This window comes from Crinia signifera, chromosome 1, assembly GCF_055691185.1.
Source record: "Crinia signifera chromosome 1, ASM5569118v1, whole genome shotgun sequence".
In the NCBI taxonomy this organism is placed as follows: Eukaryota; Metazoa; Chordata; class Amphibia; order Anura; family Myobatrachidae; genus Crinia; species Crinia signifera.
This window is the reverse complement of record NC_139217.1, coordinates 431527171-431545389: the sequence shown is the minus strand read 5'-3', so window position 1 is coordinate 431545389 and position 18219 is coordinate 431527171. Positions and strand designations below refer to the sequence as shown.

At 44.2% G+C, this 18219-nt stretch overlaps 1 protein-coding gene across 1 annotated transcript in view; it reads right to left on the bottom strand.

Moving 5' to 3' along the window:
- Nucleotides 1-16538, bottom strand: part of PIK3R1 (phosphoinositide-3-kinase regulatory subunit 1) — a 46605-nt gene extending 30067 nt beyond the window's left edge. Inside the window, exon 1 of the mRNA XM_083152590.1 lies at nt 15982-16538. Coding sequence (XP_083008716.1) covers nt 15982-16315 — 334 coding nt within the window. The 5' untranslated portion in view covers nt 16316-16538. The remainder of the gene's footprint in view (nt 1-15981) is intronic.
- Between the last annotated feature and the right edge of the window lie 1681 nt (nt 16539-18219).

The window sequence follows — 18219 nt, the reverse complement described above, 5'->3', positions numbered from 1 at the left end:
TGCATGGAAAATAGGCGCACCAGCATCTCTCACTGCAGTTTGTGTAGGGGGGACACAGGATACTGCAATCTGTTTATTACGGATCCACCTGTTGCAGATGGCAAGTGCATATCACAACTGGCGTTAGAAGAAGTCCAGGTTACCGCCATGTCAACCAAACCAGATTTATGTCTCTGCTATGAATAACTGAACACAGAGAGGCCAGTTCAACCATCTGGATGGGTGCAGCTCACTTCTTTGGTTTCTCCTCTGGTAGGCTGACCTTTCTATCTCTCAGCTAACTGGGTGGTAAATGGCCACTGAGAACACGCTCCGACGAGCAATCGCCCGTGCTTGAATAATTGCCTGGAGCACTCAAGCTCCCCACTTGCAAAGTAGATGGGTTGGCGAAAGAACAAAATTAAACTTTGAATATATTTCTCTGAAACGCCATAACAACCTCAACCTCTGTCTATGCTGTGCATTCATTCAACCCACAGACGCAAAAATCTGTGACAGCTTGTTTTGTGTACAGCTTTTCAAAGGGTACAACCAAACGGGGTAGAATGTATGTGTGTCCCAAAAGACCATGTCTGCTATACACCAATGTCTTATGCCACCAGGTTCCGGTACAAATAGATCTACAATTTAGTGTGCATGCACACAATGAGATTTTAAAAAATCACGCACAATAACCATATAACCAACCATATTATCGCGCATATCGTCTGGTGTGTACACACTATATGGGTCCTCAAACTGCGGCCCTCCAGATGTTGTGAAACTACAAATCCCAGCATGCCTTGCCACAGTTTTAACACTCCCATATAGCAAAACTGTGGCAAGGCATGCTGGGATTTGTAGTTTCACAACATCTGGAGGGCCGCAGTTTGAGGACCCATGCACTATATCATTAATGATACATGCGCCCGCAGGTCAGGTGACATAACTTAATGACATCATTAGCGATTTCGTTCAGTTTGCATGCACTATATAATTTGCCTGCGAGCTCCAGCAATATATCGTAATGCAGGCCACACACGCACCGATGCGGGCGGTGCGATGCTGTACGATGGGGTGCGCGCTCCCGCGGCACCTCATCGTACAGTACAAAAAGTATGTGCTGCACATACTTTTTGTACCAGCTTTTTCTAGCACAGCATCGCATCGCATGCACATCGTATGCACAAGGCATACGATGCGATGCTGTGTGTGCTAGTTAAGCCCACAACGCACGCTGGAATCGGTGCGTGTGTGGGCTGCATTAGATATTGCTTGTGCAACTTATTGTTGCCAGCTTCAGAGTAACTTACATTACCGTCTGAGAAATGTGTTGCAAGTTAAATTGCAGCGATGAAAGTCCCTGCTATCAAGTACATTAAAAGTACTTGTTAAAGGGCAATAAAGAACAAAAAACATAAGTTAGAATTGAAAGCTCTGGCTATACCGGCACATGCTGCAATATACATTACCATAGGTACTCCTGCACATGAAGTTACTACATATCACTGCCAGCATTACTATAATCTGACATGTCAATGCTAGATCGTGTCTTGCAGAAAGATTACAGGAGTGCCTGAGGCAGATCAAGTTCATTTTTTCCCCAATGTGTTTTATTAGTCAAAAACCAATGTCAGGGCAAACTGTCGCTTTACATATAGGCCTGCTTGCTGGAGATAAGGGTTTACACAACCGCCTGTATCTCATGTGCCTGCTGCCACATAGAACACTGCACATGGCTGGAGAAACATTACAAAAAATAAAAAAGTTATGTAAACTGCCCCTCCTCCCCTCCTTCAGGGGGAGAGAGAGTAAACTGCTGTGTAATAAAACAGCGGGGCGCTTCTAAATTTCACTCTAAAGCATGCAAAAGTATTGGATTCTTGGCTTACGCGCACCAAGAGGAGGTGAAACCATCTTCGCCATTAAGGGATTGCCAAGAAAACTAATGGTGACCGCTTGATTTTTCCACCATCACTGAATCTGGAAATAAACTCTGCACATATTTTACTACTGAAACACTATCATCTCCAGCCCAGGACAACAAATTGAAACCACATTTTTGACTCTAGTTCTCCCTGTGAATTTGACAGTCCGCCCTCAGCCACCCCACAGAATATTGCCCCTTTCCTTCCTTCTAGAATAAGTGTCCCATTTTATCTGACATTTAGTAAATTCTCTGGTGTTCTGTAATCTTGCCAACAGACTTTTCTTCTTCTTCGGGAAAACGAGAGAGAGAAAAAAAAAAATCTTATTGCCAACTTAAACAGCAGACTCCTCGGGCGATGAAATAATGAAATGCACATGTAGTTGCTTGCACGAACCTGACAAATGAGAATGTCTTTAACTCAGCTAAACTGTTGCACAATCCCTGCACTGGGGAGGGGAGGGGGGAGAACAGGGACGTTCTTCTCAGCGTGGTACATACTAAAAGTAACACTGACATGCACAGAGTAAACATAGGGAGGAGAGAATATTCTGAAATGCACTTTATATGCTAGAATACCAGACTGTCCTCCTGCTTCTCTGCTGACTGATTTGTTAAACCCCTTCCGTGAAGGTTAATCCTACAGGCTTAGCATTTTATATGGCAGTTGTTAAATTGGATGAAAGCGGTATACACCCTGCCCTTATACTGCAATCTAGGACAACCTTGCTAACACAAAGGGTAGCGAATCAACCTGAATCAGCAGAGCAACCTCATCTTACAGGTCAAGATGCATTGAGAAATGTATAATAGCTACTGAAGAAACGCTCACGTGGAATAATGGATAGAATTTGCTTTAGCACCATTAAACATTCAATTAGAAATGGTGATGACACACGCTCAAATGTATTTACAGTGCAATACTCAGTCGCCGTCAGCAACACAGAGTCTATTTCACTGTAAAGGCCCTCATATACTTATGTGATTTGGGCTGATTTCACCCAGTTCTCATGGAACGAGTTGAGAAATCGGCCAAAATTGCATTTGTGTTTAACATCCTGTCCTATGTGCAGCTGCATGCGTATCAAATCCAGAGGTCAGACCTGCTTGCACGTCCAACTTCTGATGCGGGCCACCTTACCGGGGGCAGCGGACAGGGTCGTGTATGCGATGCAACACATGCAAAAGGACCTGGAAGGTCCCAGGCGGCGCACGGGGGACTGGATGGCTCTACACTGCTGCGAGAAGTTGCAGTAGTGTATGGCCAAGCTTAAAAGAGGAATCACTTGCACAAAGGGAGTTATTCAATTGTGATCTCCCGGCAGCAACTGCTGACAGCACTATTTAGTGTTCACTCTAGGATGGAGACCGGGCAGGGCGGACTGGGCCACAGCTGGGGGCGTGCCCGGGCCGCCGGGTCATCAAAGGGGGTGGGACTGGCTCCTCCAAAGCACTATGCTGCCGGGGAAGCGCCGGGAACCGCAGTCTACGGCAACGCTGGGCTTCCCCGTGAGGCTGTTTTAGCGGGGCACTGCGAGAGGGGCAGGGCGCATTTTGCCCTTTAAAAAAATCGGGCAGGGCGTAGCGCCCCGCTAAAACAGCCTAGCGGGAACACTACTATTTATATATACGCCAGTAAAGCAATATATTTGGTAAGAAATATCCAGTTTTTTAAAGCGGCAATCATTTACACTGCAAAATCAAACTGGTTTTGCCATGTAAATGATTGCAGCTTTAAAAATTATTATTATTATTTATTTTTTTAAATCTCTCATCCTATTAAATTCCCCCCCATGATTCTTAATATTAAAACTCACACTCTAGAGGTCTTTGCAGGGAATAGGATGGACACCTTAGGTGTGTACACACTGAGATTTCACTTTCTATTCGACCCCTTTCTGGGTGTACACATTGCGATTCGATTGGTATCGAATCGAACTATATGCAAACCGCATTCCATTTGGACTATATAGTACAGATCTGTACTATATTGCTTTGCATGCCAAGACTATTTTTCTATTCGATTCACACTACACAGGAGCGCACATCTGGATCGAATCTGCATCAAACATTTGATTTTGCTTCTATAAAAGAAAAATCGAATAGAGAAATAGTGCGGATCTCAGCATTTGCGCTCTATTACAGTTGGGAGGGGTGTGTCCTAACTAAACGGCAGTATAGAAATAAAAGCTGCACAATATATTTGTGGGCTGCATGCAGCCAGTATTTACCACGCATACAAAATAAAAACATTGTAACATGGATTGGTACAAAATGAAGTCTCTTTTTTTTCCCTCGCTTTGCTCCCAACTCTGCATTAGCCAAAATGGTGACAAACAGCAGTTAACACCAAGAGGACACTCAGTAGTCAGTACCTACGTTAAAAGCTCCATTACACCTTAAGTGAACACTTTGCAGTGTCTTGCAGCCTGGCTGAGGTACTAACCACAGGGAGGGTGCAGAGCTAGTAGCTGCAGGTGCTAGGGCAGCCTTACTAGACTTTACACACTGCCTGAGGGAGAGCGTTTGTTGTTCGCATGTGTCTAGTAGTTACCAAGGCTGCAAACCATATTTCTGAGGCCAATAAACTGGTTTTGGCCAGTCATCTTAAGAAGAGAAAATGTCTGTTACAACATTTCAGCATTATACGCTTTCTGCTTCCACTTGGGGCACTGGCCACAATGACTTGGCGGTTTGAGACTTCTGCATTTTGCATGTTTTACAGTCAAATGCACTATATGCATAAGGAGTAGGGGCTTCTACAAAATGGCAATTGACATGGTAACCCTGTAACTCCTCACACCACTCACTAGATTTCTAAAGAATGCAACAGAAACAACCACCTGCACACAGACCGGCTGCAGTTTGCTTTCGACTCAGCAGCACCGAGCAGGTAATTACAGTAACCTTTGTGAGTCGCCAGAGTGACTGGCTCGGTAGGACAATGCATGTGGGAACTACCATAATGCTTCATGTGGAGGGCCGCCTGGCATGACCCACTGCACATAGACCAGACATTTACATCTTGCCTGCATTGCAAGTTTGGTCACCCTCCTCTATGGGCTGCAGATGCGATACAGGTGGATGCAAAGTGCTGATGCAGCAGGTTATATCAGTCGGGCAACACTGAATACCCTTCCCCTAATCACGGACATAAGCTGCAGATAGAGCCATCCTTATCTAGCCCTTTATTAGGTTTAAGTGAGCCAGAGCTGTCGGACTTAAGCCTATACGAATCCCATACTGTATTGTTCTATGTAATGTATTGCAGCTGGGAGCAATAGGCCTTGCTGAGCCATGGCTCACCAGAGAAAGCTAGCTGAAGAAGGCTCCATCTGTGGTTTATGGAGTTCAGATGAGCAGATCCATAACTCATTGATGCAACCCTTATCGACATGACCAATCATAAGTCATGTCATCTTATCACCCAGCCATAACTAGCCCAGTGGGTGAAATAACAAATGGCCTTGAAGTGAAGTTCTCAGAGCATGTTGTGACTATTGCAGATGTACATAAACATGGACTTCAAAAATGCAATTCTACGAAAGCATCTATACAGAATATCTGGACTAGATCAGGATTGCTATTTTCCGTCCTGTCCTTCGGGGTGGTCAGGAATAGTCTGACCTGTATTTTCCAATCTCCCTAAAATCCAAGTTTATTAACTTCTTAAAAGCACTGTGACCAGTTTCAGCAGCCAAGCATCACCAGCCATGACAAGAGGGATCTGTTAGACGTCTACAAGTTTATCTTGCATGAACTGGTGGTGGACGAGCTCCCTCTATTATTATCTATTTTCCATAACTTTAAATAGAAGAGGCCTCGCAGGTTAACCGGGCTTAGCTGACACAGCTATCCACAGCCCACTGAAGAAACAAAATATATTTATCTAGGCTTTGAAAGCAACCAACGGTATTTACCAAATGCTACTCGTAAGCATAAGACAATTGCATTGTTTGCATTTCTTGAATTGTTTTGGTTTTAAATACAAATGGAGGCGTTGCCCAAACCAACCAATCGGCTTCAGTCATTTTACAGGCTCCGCTAGATAACGGTTTAGAAGCTCATTGGTTTTTATCATCAACTTATTAACTTTAGCTCTCTCCAAGCTGTGACAACTATCAAAGATGCATCTTGATCATTAGTAATGTTACATACATAGAACCAACATCAACATATTTGCACTGATTAAAGATATGGAATAAAGTATAGAAGGTGCAAGGCTCCTATGTAGTTTAATAGGTTAACCTCAGAAGGTAAAAGGGTTGATAATGCAGAAGATAGAATATAGAAGATAGTAGAAAAATCATTACCGTGTTAAAATCCAATGGAAAGTAATGTTGAACACGTTTTAGAAGAGTAATATAATGGTTATGGTGAGTGTGAAAGGTGAATACGTAGTGTTCCCGCTAGGCTGTTTTAGCGGGGCGCTGCGCCTTGCCCGATTTTTAAAGGGCAAAATGCGCCCCGCTAAATCAGCCTGCAGTCTGTCCCGCCTAAATGCCCGGGCCGTCCCGGCAGCTCAGTGACGTAGTCATGGCCGGGCACGCCCCCTGTAGTGACGTAGTCATGGCCGGGCACGCCCCCTGTAGTGACGTAGTCATGGCCTGGCACGCCCCCTGTAGTGACGTCGGCGTGCCCGGTCACGCCCCCTGTAGTGACGTCGGCGTGCCCGGTCACGCCCCCTGTAGTGACGTCGGCGTGCCCGGTCACGCCCCCTGTAGTGACGTCGGCGTGCCCGGTCACGCCCCCTGTAGTGACGTCGGCGTGCCCGGTCACGCCCCCTGTAGTGACGTTGGCGTGCCCGGTCACGCCCCCTGTAGTGACGTCGGCGTGCCCGGTCACGCCCCCTGTAGTGACGTCGGCGTGCCCGGTCACGCCCCCTGTAGTGACGTCGGCGTGCCCGGTCACGCCCCCTGTAGTGACGTCGGCGCCCTGCCTCATTTGGTTCCTAGAAGGAACACAAAATACGCACTGGGCGATATTTTAAACAACTTTATTAATTTTGGCCCTACTGAAAAATATCATTCAAAATATCGGCCAGTGTGTATGCGATTAACGGTGCACGCTCCAGGGGCTTGTTAATGAGGGTTTCGTTCAACTGTACATGCAGCTCAATTTAGGCTATGTTGTTAACCAAAAGCTGCATATTACTAGACTCTAGCTAGATCATTCTGTACATCGTTCAGTGTGCAGGTACAATATTTTTTGTCCAGGACACTGGAAAGTTCAAGGGAAACTTCAGCGATATCGTTCACTAAACACATCATTTAGGGTGTACGGTCATATAATTATTAAGCTTAAAAAAAAAAAGCAATCACCGATACATAGTAGCATAGACCACTGCAATGGATTCAGACAACGTTTGCTGCAGTACACAATGATGCTATACGGTATAATGTTCATTCTAGCACCATGCACCTTGTAAAAGCCTTGCAGTTCCTTCTTCCAGCTTGTGGTGTCGCTCTGCTGTGGTTCTTCAACCACAGTCTGGTTTCTTCAACCACAGTCTGGTTTCTATCTCAGCATTTAGAAACCAACTAGACTGTCTGCTGTGAAGTAACACAGCAGACAGTGACACCACAGACAAGGAGGAGGAACTGCAAGGATTTCACAAGGTTCTAGAATAACCACTATATACAAACACAGACATACATATCATGATGATAACCAAGGAGTAGCTGAGAAGGCCACCTCCTGCAACCTTTATTACTAGATCAGTTCTGCAGAAAGCCATTAACTAGGTGGAATTTTTATTTTGTTTTGGCATAAAGAAAGGCCAGTAGGTGGACAGCATTCTTCGTAGTACCACATGCAACAAAGATGGCTATTGGATAGTAAAGAGCAGTGACTTTACCTGACCGGTGTTTATTTTACATCTTAAACAACTCACTCTCCTCCTCCTCACATAATCTGTTAATGTCACAGACCTGCAGTCACCAGCGCTACCTTAACTACCTGGCATGTCAAAGGTTAGCAGTTTAACCGGGTTACACTATCAGGAGGTTAATAAGCCTTCATGGAAGATCCAAACTGTTTAATTAGCATCCTATAAACTTTACCCTCATTAGACCACATGATCTTCAGCTGTACAACTGCCATGTTGAGAAGTACATACGGAAAGATCAAAGTCAGTAAGTGGAAAGCTAAACAGACTGATAAGTTGTTTAAACTTTCACCCAAAAGAGTTATTATACCTACATGTAGAACGCCCATTTCACTGCCCTTCAGACAGAAGATGCTAGTTTGTCAAAAAAGTTAAAATCTTGAGCATAATATTCTCTCAGTCATTTGCTTCTTACTCAAATTGTAGATGAGCCAGTCTGGTTTTGCCAGAAATCGCATGATCCGTAATGCGTTCTGTATGTGGTTATTTCTAGAAATCTAAAGGATTTGATAAAAATGACTTTGCACAATTTGATTCTTGCGTTACTGGAGCACATAGTAAGTGAATTAAATACAATTACACTTGCCTGAAGTCACGGTTCCCTAAAGAGCTATAAAGATTTGTTTCATCCCTGCCGTAGATGACATTTTTATGGATTGACACAGGGTGCAGAGTAAAGAAGAGAGGGCAGGATCATACCTCTACGGATTGTAAATATAAAATGTGAACCAGATGGTGCGTATAGGACACCTGATGCGGGTGAGCAATAAACGACACAATCGCTTTTGGCTCTACTGCCTCGCTTTACGGTTAGGATATTTTTGCCTGAAGAGTTGAGGCCAGTAATCTAAGTAGACCTCCTCTAGTGTTCATTCTAGCACCCGCTATCTTTGAAAACCCATGCAGTTCCTCTTCCTTGCCTGGGGTGTCGCTGTCTGCTGTTGTGCTTCTAGCACAGTGTGGTCTGTATATCAGCACTGATATGCAAACCAAACCTGTGCTAGAAACACCACAGCAGACAGCGACACCACAGGCAGGGAAGAGGAACTGCATGGGTTTTCAAAGATGGCGGGTGCTAGAATGAGCACTACTCCTCTCAGGTTTGCTAAGATGATTAAAAAAAAAATGTAAATAAAAAAGGCAGTCAATACGTACAAGAAGCCAAATAAGCTTAAAACGTAAGCAGAAGAATGCTCAGTTTCAAAGCAAGTTATCTTTTTGCAGCTCTTAAAAAAAGGGGCAATACAATGCGGCCTGCACACAAAGATATCTGGCAATAGCATTCTGGATGTGCACTGGCTCCTAATGACCTTACAAATGGAAGCTGTAAATCAGGTCTCTCCACAGAGAAGAACAATTTTTTTCCCTGTAGACATCTGGTTTTGGAATTCACCAGCAGTTAAAGGTCTACTTTTGGGGGAAGGGTATAATGTGGTTGGCAAGTGTGTGATGAAATAGACTACAGTACTTACAATGTGCGCCATTAATTCATTTACAGTTTCTTATATAGCGCAGCAGATTCCGTTACGCTTTACAATTGGAAACCGTGATTAAACAAACTGGGTAGATACAGACAGACATGGAGGTAGGAGGGCCCTGCTCGCAAGCTTACAATCTATAGCATCATTTAACCATTTTAAATATAATTTGTATAATACAATGTAAAAATGTTAATAATAATTTTTTTATAACACTGTTTATTTTAAATGAACATAGTATAAAAGTTCAAGGGGGGGGGGGGATTGGGACCAGACTGAATAACAGTCATTACTACAAAAGGGGCTATTGAATTAGGTGCGCAGAAACATTGGGTTTGGCTCAATTATTCTACAGTCCGCGGAATGCCATACCCACCGCTCGGAGTTCAGTCCTGCAGGTAGGTGTGTCCCAGCGGTGCAGCATTACTGGCACACACCTATGGGCAGAACCGGACCCAATACATTGAAGGTGCCAAAAAGCACCCGACCAACCTTTGAATGAGAAGGACCGGATGAGATACATGCGATTTGGGCCAATTTCACAGGCCGATCCGGCGGCATCCGTTGAAATTGGGCCCAAAAGCGCATAGTGTATGGGGGCCAGATGGGTTTAGCTGCAATACCAGGATAGCCCTGTCTATTTCGGCATGACATGAATGAAAACAAGGGGCCAATTCTCCCCATATAGTGTCCTGTACTGTAAATTAACATTAGGAATTATTTTTCTAAATTGCTGTAGATTTATATCTTCGCTAAAAGAGGTTCATAACTATACAAAAAGTAGTGTTTATTGTAGCACCCGCCAACTTTGAAGACACATGCAGTTCCTCTTCCCTGCCTGTGGTGTCGCTGTCTGCTGTGGTGTTTCTAGCACATGTCTGGTTTGCATGTCAGTGCTGATATACAGACCACACTGTGCTAGAAGCACTACAGCAGACAGCGACACCCCATGCAGAGAAGAGGAACTGCATGGGTTTTCAAAGTTGGCGGGTGCTAGAATGAACACTACAAAAAGGACCTTTCTAACACCAGATAACCATGCGCCACTAATTCCTTGACCACCTGCACCACCAAAATGTGTTTTACTTTAAAGTGAAGGTCAATATTAAAGTAACAATCAGCTGAAGAAGCAGAATTGAGATTGGAACACTGTTGCTTCAAGCACACAGAGAGCCAATAGAATTTAAGTCCATTTTCCAGGCCAGACACCACCATTCTATCCTTTTTTTTTTTTTAATGCGACATATCGATTGCCCTGGGCATATATAGTACAGACAATTCTAGGAATACCCTTTATGAGAGTAAAAACTAATTCCATAGGAATTTGCTTTTGCATGGAAAAACATTCTGAACCAATACATCCCAGGTTAAATTCCATATTCTCTTGTCAGTGCAGCCAGAAATGTGCAGACGTAATTCCAGCTGTCTGGGAAACATAGGGAAATATTTAGTGCAATAACTCAGATCGCCAGAAACAGAACAGTTACACTGCCAAGTGTTTGTGCTTAATAAAAAAAAAGTTGCCATGTTGAAGTCATCTTGCATTATTCTCCCAGCAAATTCAACTATCCATTTCCTGACTGTCTCGATCAGGACAGTACCAGCTCAGACAGGCTCCCTCTAGTATCCAATTACAGAGCAGCCTGTAGCTTAACTCCAGGACGATGGAAGGAATTACAGCACAATGCTATAGCATTCAGAAGAGATCCTCTGCACATGGTGTGACACTGGCTACTCACACATGTGGGCATTAATATTATGCATGTGCGCTTAAATCTGGTGACCAGCTCAAACAATGTCAGCCTGAAATAGAAGTGAGCTGACATGTCAGCATACACACACTCTCAGACAAGCATTCACCAGGATATATGCTTGGTACAATATGATGTTCTATAGGAACGCCCTGATTATTGGGGATATGCACATGTGGGGGAACTTGAGCATTCATTCAGGTGGGCTTTTATTTGCACATATGTGAACGGTTTTGATGCTCCATAAAATGTTTTTAAATACCTTATTAAATGAATTGTGGCCTATTATATCACTGTTTAAACCAGGGATGGGGAACCTTTGGCCTCCAGCTGTTGAACTGCACATCCCAGCATGCACTGCAACAGTTTTGCTATTTATCCAGACTAAAACTGTTGCAGGGCATGCTGGGATGTGTAGTTCATCAACAACTGGAGGGTCGAAGGTTCCCAATCTCTGGTTTAAACCGTATTCACTTCTACAACAGCTGTATTGACTGGGTGATATGAATGAACCTTTCTGTAGCCCAGTGGACATTGATACCCCAACAATCCAGCCCACACCGTGGCCATGTTTATTCACAGGACTTGTGACTACAATGTCAGTTGGGTAGTCATTCACAGTTATGTCTATTTATAGATCTTGTCACCAGTTCCTCATTTTCATAAGGAAATTTGGCACTGGCCCTTTATGACAAGTTGTAATCATGGTTTTTGTAACAAAGTAACAGTGAAGTCTACAGAAGTGGAATTCCAATACTTATTGTCAAGACCCCCAAACCTGTGACAGACCTCTACAAACTTTTGTGATATTTAACAGAAAACCATTAGATGACAGAGTGCTGGAAATTGTAGTTCGCTAGAAGTGGCGACAAATCCTGCATTATGCAATCGGTGGCTCTTCAGCCATTGTTGACATAAAATCTCACGTGCTCTTCAGAACACCTAGTTAGCCTAACTAAACATCTCAGCAATAAGCCATTGGTTTGCCAAGTATGAGATCATAGTCTGTAGGGAGATTACAGATCTGCTAGAACACCATCGAGTGCAGCAAAATACAGGTGAGAAATGCATGCTAGGATTGTCCAGTGTGACATTAATTAGAAAAAAGTGAATACTTGATGTCCACCTACAAAGTAAAAGAATATTCACTGGAGACACATGAGTACAAATGTAACATATACAGTCGGATCTGCCGATTCAAATATTTAAAGTCCATATGGATTATAAAAGGAGTAAGCAGTTAAACACCGGTCCTATTAGTCCTCATCCTCATTAACGTCAGTGAAGAGCTCATCTGAGACTCAGCAGAGCAAGTAAGCAATGTTCTAGGAGCAGAGACACCATCACTTACTGGAAGCAACAAGTGTAACGACCAGATTAACGCATATGGCAGTGATGGCTAACCTTGACACTCCAGCTGTTGTTGAACTACATATCCCAGCATGCTCTGCATCAGTTTCAGCATAGCCAAATAGCAAAACTGTAGAAGGGCATGCTGGCATGTGTAGTTCAACATCATCTGGAGTGTCAAGGTTAGCCATCACTGCCATATGGGATATTATTTGTGACCTGACGCAGAACACATCAGGACTTGCCTAAAACTTACATTCTGAACAATTAACTGGTAACTTCTGCAGAATACAGTGGTGTTCCTGGTAGGGCGACTGGGCTATTTCGGGGCCATGACAAATGAGCATTTTTATGAAGGCCGCAGCATTCAGACACACACACAAAAAAAGTAGGCAACGTTCCAAATTAAAAATGCATCACCCCATTTACACATTGCTTTGAATAGAGGACATTGTTCCACCGGTAGTAGGGAGAGCTTTCCGCTAGCTCAGCTGTCAGAGTGCTGCCTGCTGTATGCCATGGATCTTGCAAAGACATTTCTGTGCGTACAATACACCCTTCAACCTCCCAACTAGCAAAATGCAAAAGGTTCCCATGACACTAGCAGTTCAGAGGCCCAAAGATTAGAGAATGGAACTTCGGTGTAACACCCACTTGTTGGCGGACAAATGGGCACATTCCATTCATAACCAGCATATGCTGGAATTGACATTAAATCTCGCTGTATGCATGCAGCGTCAGCTAGCTGCTGGCATGGACCAGTTGATTAGAGCCCAAGGCACCCCAGCCATACAAATGGGGGGGATTTATTGCAGTCTAGATGGGGTTCTTCCTTAAAACAAGCATAAATGCCTTTACTTGCAGGCCTTGAAGCACCCACCACTGCTAAGGCTGACCACCATGCTTATAGTAGTGTTCATTCTAGCACCCTGCATCTTCCAAAACCCACGCAGTTCCTCTTCCCTGCCTGGGGTGTCGCTCTCTGCTATGGTGCTTCTAGACAGTGTGGTCTGTATTTCAGCACGGATGTCCAGACTAGACTGTGCTAGAAGCACCACAGCAGAGAGCGACCCCCCCAGGCAGGAAAGAGATACCAATACCACGCAGAGCTCTTGGAAGTCTTTAAATAAATTTGTTCTTAAGTATTGCAAAACAGGCTTCATTTAGAGCACGCATGTCCAAACTATGGCCCTCCAGCTGTTGTGAAACTACAAGTCCCATCATGCCTTGCCAGTTTTGCTATTAGAGAATGCCAAAACTATGACAAGGCATGCTGGGATGTGTAGTTTCATAACAGATGGAGGGCCACAATGTGGACATGCCTGATTTAGAGTATACTCCAATAGAGATGATAGATGTTATAGCACAGGGAGATCACGTTCACACAAGGATGCTGGGAAAATAGTCAAAAATGAAGACTTTCACCAACACAATCTATTGTACTGCTAACACATGAGAAATGGGCCAAGCTGCAGTGTAAAAATGTTAATCCATCATTAAAAATTTTAATACGCAATAGAGGGATCCAGCCCATTAGAATCAAGGCGTCCTGCTTTTATGCGCTTTTCAGGTCCTCCAAGAACATAAGCAGCAGGCAGGTGGAAGCAGGTCCAAAAATTATATATATTTATTTCCGAACACGCTGCTTGAAAAGGTTGAGTGCAGTACTGCAAATCGACTGCTTTTTCCCCCATGTTATTTCAGACCAGTAGATGGCACTTTTACATCAAAAAACAAGTTTGTTGTAATTTTTCTTCTGAAATGTTATAAAAACGACAAGATATTTAAATAACCAAAAATCAGATTATATCCAAAAGAAAAAAACTAAAAAAAAAAAAAAAAAAAGGAAAAAATAATCCACTGATTTGACAGCTTACTAAAAAATGTCATGCTGCGGTGCTGTCAAGGGCTCAGCCAAACACTAAAACGTGGCATATGTATGCTTAACAATATATGTTAAGCCATGATACAGTAGTTCTTGTGCTGTATTAAATCGTTTATATTTAAAAATAAAAAGTTCATGGCAGAATCTTTGAATTTAGAAAATACAAAGAAAAATAATTAATCGAACATCACTGCCAAACACAAGCCTTGTAAACAAACCATAATACTGAGATGCTAATCTACGTAGAGTACAGACTGTTGCACAAGAACCTATTCCTCAAATGTGCCCCTTTGGTCTGACAGTGCAAATCTTATCCTTCTTACACCAAATGGTATCTGCGTGCATGAGCACTAAGAAAGAAGCTTTTGGGATTACGCCGAGTTAAAAAAAAAATATATATATTTAATCTACCTTAATGCAACACAAACCTATGTACACCCTGACAGAAATGCAATAAGGCACAGGTCTGCGAACATCAGCATATTTGCACCCTAAATACATCACATGCACAGAGTTATCTCCCATTGTCTCCAACACAAAGCTCACAGACCTACATGCCGAGCAGAGGGAAAAAAAAAAAAAATCAATAGTCAAAGACAGGAACTAGGCTTCTTTGTGCAAAACCAGCACATTCCCAGCTTCACAGTTGACTTAAGAATGTCCAAGAACAATGCCTATGTAAATATGGCTCAGACAAAAGATTACAGTGAATATTAATTAAAAAGACATAATAATTTAACAACTAGGCAGGGGTAAGAGGAAAGCACAATCAAGGTTGGAACTGTATTAACTCTGTCCAGTTATGAGGGGGGGGGGGGGGGGGGGGGCAGTTAAATGGCTGAATGGACAGGTCATGTGTCAAAACCATTAACATCAACAAGTCAAGTTCAGTCCCCCCTGTAATAAGAGCTGCCCTGCTGAGAGGCACTGGGCACATATGCAATGTGCTTTTGTACATTGTTGCTAGTTATTTTTCTGAATGGTGTTTCTGTGACAATGGGCAGCGGCAAGCCATATAGAACATGATAGGAATCACATAACTAACCCTACCTGCATCAATACTGGAATGCAATCCATATGGAACATGATAGGAACATATACTGAAGAACAGCACAGCAGCCAAGCCCAATACTTGCTCCAATACTAGAATGCAATGCAAACCATATAGCACATGATAAGAATCACATATACTGTAGCACAGTACAGCAGCCAAGCCCCCTACCTCCACCAATACAATGCAAAGCATATAGAACTCACATATACTGTAGCACAGTACAATAGCCAAGCCCCCTACCTGCACCAATAATGTAACTGTCCTGGCCAGTTCAATGCAAACCATATATAACACTACATCCAAGCCCCCTACCTGTACCAATACCGTATGCAATGCAAACTATAGCATGACAATGACAGGAATCACATACACTGTATAGCAGCACAGCAGGAGGGGTGCAGCAAGCTATATGCACAAACTATACACATGCATGCAGACTCCCCATGATCATACATAGTGCTGTTAAGGGAGAACGACGGGACTACAAGTCCCAGCATGCAGGACCAGTGCAAAGCAGCTGGGGGCACACATGCTGCACCATGAAACAATGCACACACGGTGCAATTTGGAGGCCATGCACAGGGAATAAGGACAGTGGCCGGCTGAGGGGGGCGCCAGTGGGGTGCAGAAGACATATATTAGACCTTCTAGCAGCCCTGCAGCAACTTACCCTGTGATTCCGCCCCAGCCTCTCCGCGCCCGGCCCCGGGGGCCACAGGCAGGGGTCTCGGGGGACGCGGCTTGGGGGTCGGCGGGCTGATCTTCTTCCGCCCGATATATTCCACGTAGGTCCCAGGGAAGTCGCCCCTCTCGCCCGTGCTCTCGTTGAAGCCGGCGAGCCAGCCGATCTGCTCTGGCCGCACCTCGCCCCCATCCCCGCAGCCCAAGACCATCAAGGTGCCGCGGCTCACGGTCAGAATGTCGCCCACCCGCAGGTCGATGTCCTCCTCCCGCTCCTTCTTGTAGGGGAAGAGGGCCCGGTACTGGTATCCTTCCGCGGTCATGCTGCTGCTGCTGTAGAGACAGGAGACACTGTGCTGGGTTTGCAGTGGCGTGCGCTCTCACACGGTGCCCGGGGACTGCCTGGAATCGGAGGCGCCGGGACTTGCTGTCATATCTCTCCCTGCCGCTCCGTGTACTATCTCCCTTCCCTTCCTTCCCCACTCGCTCACTCAGCGCCAGCGGCAGCACAGAGACAGGGGGAGGAGGGGCGCGCACTGCGCATGCTCCAAGCCCAGCTGTCGCTCAGCGGCTCACAGACACCTTCCGATTGGCTGCTGCCGGGTACACGTCTCGCCCTGGGCGGGGTTTACAAGGATCCATCTTTTAAATGGGCAACAGGCTTGTTGCCATGTGCGTGTGAGTTTGTCAGGGAAGACTTCGCTGCTACTGCATCCCAGGCCTCTGCCTGCCAATGCTGTCTGTCTGACTTCTCATTGTCAGTCGTACATTTCACACGGTCCCTGGTTATCCTGCACAGGGTGGCATTCATTGTACTGCTGACAAAGTTGCCAAGTAATCAAAAATCAAGATGTTGAGACTGGTATTATAAGGTGGTTGCATAGAAAAATGCAGGCGAAGCATCCATCAGGTATCTTTGCTCATGTAACTGGGTGCAGGGTCGTATGCATGTCATTCTATAATCTTAACTTAAGGCATGCGATGGACGCGATTTATTAATTGTCGGGGAAAAGGCTAAAAATAGCCCTGAAATCGCGTCGGTCGCGTCCATCGCATACCTTAACTTAAGGTATGCGATGACCTACGACGGGCGCCGTGCTAGGAAACAAGTACCGAAAATAATTCCACAGTGTAGTCTTTGCATGGTGGAAATGGAGCGCTTAAATGTGAACAAGGTAAGTAGCATAACAAGGCCTCGTATCCACTGGTTTTTAGCACCTGTTTTATTTATAATAATTGCAGTGCCAATGGAATCCATTAATTCCAATGCTACCATACCCAAATCACATTTTGCAGGTGTTGCTTGCACCATTTCTTTTAGCTTTCAGTGCAGTGACTTCTTCAGAACACAAGTACAATGGCTCACTAACCACCACACATGAAATGTGTCCATGATTAACATGCAAAGTGACGTGTGTGTGTTACAGCATCCTTTAGCCCTTATTCTGTTTCACTCGCAAAGGCAAATTCCTTCTCAAATGGACAAAACCACGTGGACTGCAGGTGGGGCAGATGTAACTTGTGCAGAGAGAGATTTAGATTTGGGTGAGTTATTTTGTTTCTGTGCAGGGGAAATACTGCTTTAATTTTACACTGCAATATAGATCTCACTTTGATGTAAACCCCACCCAAATCTAATTCTCTCTGCACATGTTAAATCTGCCCCACCTGCAGTGCACATGGTTTTGTCCATTTGAGAAGGAATTTGCTTTTGCGAGTGAACCAGAATAAGGGCCTTTGTACATATGCCAGCAGACTGAACCTGTGATTTCATGATCCTGAGATAGGCTTGTCTAATATATGTTAATTATCATTCACACCATAGCTCATTTAACAAAAGCAAATTTTGGTCACCTGATCTTCCTGCAAAACCTGTCACTGTTTGGCAGTTGGAGTGTTGCATGCATTGTTGTGAAGTCACAGTTGTGGCCTTCATAGAGATGTCATTTTGATTTTAATTTACCATATATACTCGAGTATAAGCCTACTTTTTCAGAACATTTTTTTATGCTGAAAAAGCCCCCGTCGGCTTATACTCGAGAGAGGGTCCCACTTGAGTCAATAAGTTTTCCCAGTTTTTTGTTGTAAAATTAGGTGCCTCGGCTTATATTCGGGTCGACTTATACTCGAGTATATACGGTAGTTCTCTTTCTAGTCTTCATGACATTCAAGTGCCAGTATTGCACCGTGCTGTGACATCATTAGCACCTAGAAGGTATTAAAACTT